The following is a 7,789-nucleotide window of genomic DNA, read 5'->3' as shown; positions in this document are numbered from 1 at the left end:
TGTGGGGCCCTCAGGCCACCATAATGAAATCTGTTTCTGATTGTTTGGTCAGAGACATTCACACCAGTGGCCTGCTGGAGATCAATTTGTAACTCTGGCAGTGCTTACCATGTTCCTCTTCAGACATAGGAGTAGATACCGGTTCTGCTGATTTCGTAAGGACCTTCTATGGTCCTCTCCAGCTCTCCTAGAGTTACTGCTGTCTCCTGGAATCTCCTCAATGCTTTTGAGACCGAGCTGAGAGACACAGCAAACCTTCTGGCAATTTTAATGTGCCGTCCTGGAGGATCTAAGCCATGGACTGGGATTTAATGATGAATCCCTTTATTTTAAGATAATTATTTGACTATAAGATCTTTACACTGTGTTAAAATATAAATGAGCCAAATTACAGTGCTATCTGTGTGGCTCCATTATCACAAACATGCCCACAAGAGTTTATTTTCTGGCTGCCACTAGAGTACCAAATCTGTATTAGCGCACATATCTGGAAACAGCCTCTGAAAATGAGACTTCTTTCTTGTTTGTGCAAACAGCTGTTTCAGCTAATTACCTAAAACTTAAAGCCATATTAAATTCATGAGTTGTTTACTGGACAATTTGAAATAAATAAACACAACACAGACATCAGTGCTATTTAATCTCTTTATTACAAAGAGTACAAGAATATAAGAGTCAAAATCAAACTCCTTGCAGCCAGGAAAAATTGTTGGTTTACTGGTGATAGTAGTTTTTTTTTCTGCTGTTGGAGACTGACTGTAAGTGTTTACAGCAACTAGCTTGCCAGCTAGAGGTTGAAGGTGTTGCACATCCATGCAAACGCCCACAGATTGGCTAAGGTTAGCAAACAATTGCCATCTAATTTATACACAGAGACAGACTCCTAACAGTCTGTGCTGATGAGTACAAATCACCTGCGGTGCGTCTCTCTGTAATAGGGGACATGACTCAACTGATTATATTGTGGTTATATTCCTATATGAAAGCAGGGCTGCCGAGGGCCTACGTCATTTTGTGAAAGAATTTCTATTTTTAAGCAGTGCAGCTCTGGCTGGACTCTGAATGTAAGTATAATGGATGTGAATTTCCGTTTGTGGAGATGTCAACAGTCTTGCAATTTTCTCTGATTTCTCGCAGTTCAATTCAACTTCATTTAAATAACGTCAAATTAAAACAGCTGCATCAAAGTGCTTTATATTGTCAGGTTAAGACCCTACAATAATACAGAGAAACCTGAGAAAACCCCAACAATCACATGACCACCTGTTTAGTCAAGCCAAACCATGTGTGTTGGAATGTGGGTTTAAACTGCTTGAACTCAAAGCAACATGGAATTCTCTGAAATGCTAAGAGTTGCATAAATACCCTTCATGTAAACCACGTGAGGAATTTTCATTTCGCAGAACTAAGTTGCTGCAGAGCACACATCACAAGCTTAGCACCAAATCGCTCCTCATCCATTAGCTGCGAGGTAAATGGAATATTATGATGCACTTGAATAATAATAATAATGATTGTAAGAATTCAGAGTTGCATTAGAAATTACACTTTAAGGAAGTTTTTTTTTTTCAAATTGGAGCAAAACTTTGAGGCGCTCATTAAGAAAATTGAGACTAAGCAGAAAAGTCAGTTTGAAAACATAAATCTTTCTACAGCACCAAAATCAATCTTTATTCTTCATCAGGTATTAAATACTTTCCACAATACAACCAGCTCTTTTCTAAAAGGATAGTCTAAGCCTGTTATTATCAAGAAAAAAAACTTCTTATGATCAAAGTGTTTAAAAAAAAAAAAGAAAAAAAAAAAAAAAGAACAGGAAATTTAAATATGAATGAAGTCATTTCCTGTAAAGCTCAGAGGATGTCAACCACCAGGCCCTCCACATATCACTTTAAAATGATAAAAAACTCCCCCAAACAGGATACATCTACACACAGATAATTTGGCTCATTTATGCACATTCTGATATAATCACAGTTCTAACAGCAAGTCTGTGCTGACTGATTCAGTGATCTCTGGGATTTTTTTTTTTTATTGACACAACTGAAGGTAAAACAGTGACAGTACATTTCATTTTGTCAAAGGAGGGGACACTAACCTCATTTCACTGAGGAAAACAACAAAAGACATTAAATAGCTCAATCTGACTGTGCATGCTTTCCTCATGAGGCCATTTATTATTGATTTTAGGAGCCCTATAAACACAGTAAACAGAAGCCCCTGGAGTAAGTGACACGGGATATATACCCCCCACCAGTGTGCACATCACATTTTCTGAAACCTCAAAAGTTAGAAGCTGAACTCTGTGCGCTAGTGTTAAATAACATCCCCGTTTTCATTTGAAGGTTAAAGAGTTTCCATGCAGCCAACACAGTTCAAATGCAAGCATGCAGAGTTCCTGATGTTTGGCCTGGATGAACGCAGAGCTACACACAGGTGAAATCCCCCCCCTCCCCCCAGATTTATGGTGATAGTGTCAGTGTTGGGCTACCAGACATGCGGGGGTCCTGCTACATCATGACTGATCGAAGGTTCAGACAATCAGGGAAATGCTTTCAGAGTTTACCTCACTCCATTTGGTCTGGAAACCCACACATGTGGCAGTCCAAGAGAAATCAAACTACAGACGGCAACGTAAAGTGGAGCTAGCTGTGCAAACAAAGGAATTAGTGACTGAGTAACAGAGCGATTTGACACGAAAGCACAAAAAAAAAAAAAAAAAAAAGTTAATAACTTTCCTTCACGGCGGCTTGTGAGAGTGAGGACTCCTCCTCATGACTTTTGACTTGTGTAATTTAGACTTGCACATCATGTTTCCACTGTTGTGGGTTACAGAGGCACTGCCTTATTAGAACTGTATCACTGTTTAGTGGCCAATTTCTTTTAATGATTCCAGTTACTGCTTCAAGAAACAGTTACAAATGTTCCATTTCCAGAAATAGGGAAATTAACGTGTTTTATAGTATTTAAGTTAGAACAGTGAAACAAAGATTGGAAGCAGTTAATGTTAGGCATATGTTGTTAAATGTGTGAGGTTAAATACGCGCTTCAGTGACACGGTGCTAACAAGTTTGGTAGAGGCACACATGCCCTGCTGCCTTTCAGGCCCACCATAAAGCTAACTGGAAAACAAACAGGGCTTTTTACATTGTTAATGCTAAGCAGAAGTACTTCAGCACTGCTTCTAGTAACAGATCTACACATCTGGGAAATGGTTTATTTATTGGAGTTAGACGATAAGAGGCATCTCCCTCTAATATTTGTGAATTTAACCTAATGTATGACGCTACAGCTGAAGTGACTCTGACACCTTAAGCTGAGTCTTTCTGCTTCCTCTTTCAGTCTCTGTGCCAAGCTAAGCTAACTTCACATGTTCACACAATATGAAGATGACCTTGTGATGTAAATTGAATGTTAGCTGGCTGACGTGTGCTTTTAATCAAAGAAAATCTCCCCGGCATTAATGTTTGTCTGGAATTTTCCGGTTTGGACTGCTGGCGCTCACGGTCTCATATTACGCTGAAACAGGTGGAGAAAAACTTCCGGCTGAGCAAAACCCAATGTTTGTCTTTACTGCAGACTTTCTGCCGCTCCATGTGGTGTAGAAATCCAAACAGGCACTCCCCGTATCACTCCAGCATTTGAAAAGCCTGGCTGTCTTCTGAGACATGGGCGAGGATGTCTGATACAACCACATCACAGGAAAGCCTTTGAGTTACGTGCCAGCTATGATGTGATACTTCATATTTTGGGCAGTATGAGAAAACTGCTGAGTAAGTCTCTCAGTATAAGGCATAATCCAGGAGCCATACCAGATCCAAAAATAGTCTGTGGTGAGTAACAATGATTGCTCACCAGACCGCGCCGTGCTATATGTTGCCTGCGACTCTTAATTTGGTCTTTTTTGGCAGGAACAGAACAAAAGAAGAGTTTCCTCAACTGAGGTTCAAAGCCTTAAAGAGGAGGTTGGAGGTCAGACCACACAGAAAACTTCATGTCCAGAAAAGACATCCACCACTTCGCCACTTGGACAGAAAGATTCAAATGGACTGGTGTCACAGACCGGAAGCCTCTGAATGATGGTAGGGTCCGTTCACCTGTTATAGATGAGAATAAAACAAACACCTGGGTTAGCACAGATCACTTGAGCCAAAGCTGGTAACACTAAAGTGATTATTGCCAACACAAAGAGAATTTGACTTATACTACGGTGGCCCTGAGACATCAAATGCACTGCAACAAAGAAATAAACAAACCCTTACAAAACACAACAGAAGTGTTTTTGGGGAGACAATAATGTGATGGAGCAGCTGCAGAAGGGACATGCTAACAGTAAGTAAATTATTCATGAATCACAACCCCCCCCCCCCCCTCGCTTTCATTCAGGTCTATTGTGCTCTTTTCTTGATATAGCAAAGTGTCAGGAAGCTGTATTCCTAGTATCAGGAGGGGCAGGCTGTCCTATTAGCTGCTGCATGTGTTTTAATAATGCAGAGAAAAATTTGTGGGCAGTAATCTGACTACACCCATCAGAGCCTTTCACAACTTCAAAGTGTTCTACTGTCAGAAGAGAGCAGCAGTGTTGGGTGTGGCGTGACTGCTTTGTTCTGCTGGTAGAATAATTACACTGATAAGCTAAAGATTATGTCAACACACTAATATTAAGAAAGATTCAAGTTTTAGTGAAGCAAAAGATCTTCTTACTGAATATACAAGCACAAAAACAGACAAATAGAAACAATGAGTCTGAATAAAGGTGTGGGTGTGCAGCCGAGTTAAGTAAAGGATACTGGTTTTTCAGAATGTGTCTGCTTTGAATTTTTATATTCTGGCTCCATGTATGACAGTGAAATAGCTGATTGGCTACCGTTTTTAAGTTTTTTATTTTTTTTTACATTTTACATTTATGTGTTATTGTTAAATGCTGAGCTTGTAAACTTTTCACAAAAACGCCTATAAAGAGAAGATTTAATTAGAAACATCATATAAAAAGGACAGCACGGTTATTGAATGTTAATGATGATTAAAAAAAAATAATACATTTATTTAGAGTCCAGCCTGTCAGACCAGGTCAAGATGTTGTGTCTATGTGGGGTGTTGTAATAGGGAAAAACATCTGTTTCATCAATTGACCAGAATATTACGCCATGTAGACGTGTTGGTTCATCCCTCGGCTACATGTCGACAGCATATTGAGAAAGAAAATTAAAAGTGTTTTTGAGGCACATTTTGATCCACTTTAAAAAAACCAAAAAAAACCAAACAAAAAACAAAACAAAACATGCAGCTTTAGATTTAGTTTCTGCTTCTAGGTAGCTCAAATCCAAGCTCAGAGTAGTGGTCAATAGATATTCATGTGTAAAAGAAAGTTTTCACAGGACTATGTAGTTCTGTGAAAAACCTTTACTGCTTCCATAGGAATTAAGAGAATAAGCAGCAGCCAGATGGTGCTAATCAAACGCTTTTGATGAGTTGATTAGCAGTAACTGTGAGCACCTTGTAAATGAAGACATTCTGGCAGTTTGCTGTTCCGGAGCGTTCAGTTGTGCATCTCAGGAATGAACATCGCAGCATTCGGTCTAAAGTCAAACTGTGCAATGCTCAGAGAAATAACAGAGAGATGCATCTCAGACTCTATAATGTAAAAGTTGATGATGGTACAGTTAGAAAAAGACTAAACTACTATAGCTTGTTTGGGGAGATGCTGGGAGACAGCCTCTTCTCTCTAAAAAGACCACGGCAGCACAGCTTAGATTTGCAAAGCTGTAAACAGAGCAAAACTAAAGTGGAGATGTTTGGCCATAATGGACAGCGAAACATTTGACGAAAACAGAATATCAGCCAAAACCTCTCATACCAACTGTCAAGGATGGTTGTAGAGAGGTATCGATTTGGATGATGATTTGGCCTTCAGGACCTGAGCACCTTACAGTCACTGAGTGGATTATGGACTCCTCTGTATACAGAAATATGATAGAGCCCATCTGTCTGACAGCTACAGCATGGCTGAAAATGGATCATACAACAGGACAATGATCCCAAGCATATAAAATGAGCACATATCCACATCTGAGCCATTTTTACCAAAGTAGCTGTCTAAGAACTAACAGCATCTCATGACAACAAGAGCCAGAAAACAAATTAAAGCATAAAAAGGCCAAAAATGAATAATGTTAGATTATGTTTACTCAGAAGGATTTTAGCTGTAGACCAGTGGGGAAAAAGCCCCCAACCCCACAAATTTCCACACAGATTGTCAAAAAAAGTAATAAAAAAATTTGAGAAAAAAACAAAAACAAAAAACTCCTTTTGGTTGTGAAAATACGCCATTTAAACTTGCCATCAAACAAGTTCTGTGCAAGAATACTTACATAATTACATTTACACAACAGCTCATCTATTGTGGGCAGTGTGCCTTGAAAAGGTTTATTAGAACATTAAAAAGAAATAACAGATTCAACTTTAGTCAAACTCTGACAAGCAAAGCTAAAATAAATGTGGCCAATTGTGAGAAATGTGAAAACAGCCTACAGTACTAAAGACAAAGTCGATCCGAGGCCATTTTGAGAGGCAATGGTGAAATGCCAGTAGGCTGAACGGTGTTGTGAAATGAAATAAGTCTCTACCAACAAAGAATGAGGCAAGTTTCACTTTTTTGTTTTCTAATAAAGGAAAATGGATGGCTGGTGAGTGGTTACATGAGCGATACCATCTCAATTTCCCTTTTGAGAAAATCTACAATTATCTAAGCTCAGTGGTAACTCTAGCCAACTTTCTTTCACATGTCATATCATCCTTACCATTCTGGTGTACGCTCCTGAACACGGTGCACTTTAACCCCCATTTCGCCCCTAAGAAGCTTCAAACCTGCAATACGGGGTTTATTTGACTGTTACGAAAAAAAACTGTAGCATCATCTTATGAGTTTAAGGTCACAACCTCTGTAGTTAGTAACAGCGGAAATAGAGTTTTAGTGAAAGCCCTGGTTCCTACTTTTAGGTATAAACGAATGACAATTCTGAAGTCATCTCTCACACTGCATGTACAACAAACTGTTATACAGAGTCTTGTGTTTGACGTGTGTGCTGTGAGAGTTAACGACTGTTCAAACTGGCCGAGGTTTCCAAAGAGATTCATTTTAAGAAGGTACCTCCTGGTTAGGTTCAATTTCAGCAAACAAAGAGAGCAATTACTTCCTGGACTCCATCAGCACTGTAATTAAGCTCAGCAGGACAAGTATTTCTGGGTAGGTGTCAATATAAACAATGTTGCCCAGGTTGTTGGCCGTCTGCTGTGCTGAAAGTGGAAAATACATTGTTGTTCCAAAAAATTGATTCTGTGTCTTGATGCATCAGGACACACTGTTGGAGTTACATTCCCTGCAAAACACTGAATCTGAAACAATGATACTTTATTGTACAGGTAACCTAATGTACAAGTGCATTTTCTGTTCTACCAGTAATTATTACAGCTCTGTGACCTCGTGTCTTTTTATTCATAACTACCCCGAGTAACAAAATATGAAAACAAGCTTGTTACTTCTGCAATTCAACATCAGTAAGTGGATACAACATCAGTAAGTGGATATCCACAGTGGTTTACAAACATATCAGCTATTCAAAAAAAAGAAAAGAAAAAAAAAGTGAATTATTCCAAAGAAACGGATGATGCAAGAACGTTTTTTAAGTTCAAACTGCATCAAACTAACAAACTAGACACTGTTTTTGATTCTAACTATGCTTCCTCAGGGTTTGACATTTCCTCAGTACTCAAAATAGGGGCAATGCTG

The 7,789-nt window shown here is 39.0% G+C and overlaps 1 protein-coding gene across 1 annotated transcript in view; it reads right to left on the bottom strand.

Annotated features, from left to right (window-relative positions):
* Nucleotides 1-631: 631 nt before the first annotated feature.
* Nucleotides 632-7,789, bottom strand: part of gdap2 (ganglioside induced differentiation associated protein 2) — a 29,308-nt gene continuing 22,150 nt past the window's right edge. The window contains exon 14 of the mRNA XM_063499764.1: nt 632-4,097. Within this exon, the coding sequence (XP_063355834.1) occupies nt 4,056-4,097 (42 nt within the window). The 3' untranslated portion in view covers nt 632-4,055. The remainder of the gene's footprint in view (nt 4,098-7,789) is intronic.

The sequence above is a fragment of the Pelmatolapia mariae genome, linkage group LG16_19, assembly GCF_036321145.2.
Source record: "Pelmatolapia mariae isolate MD_Pm_ZW linkage group LG16_19, Pm_UMD_F_2, whole genome shotgun sequence".
Classification (NCBI taxonomy): Eukaryota; Metazoa; Chordata; class Actinopteri; order Cichliformes; family Cichlidae; genus Pelmatolapia; species Pelmatolapia mariae.
This window is presented reverse-complemented; position numbering and strand designations above follow the sequence as displayed.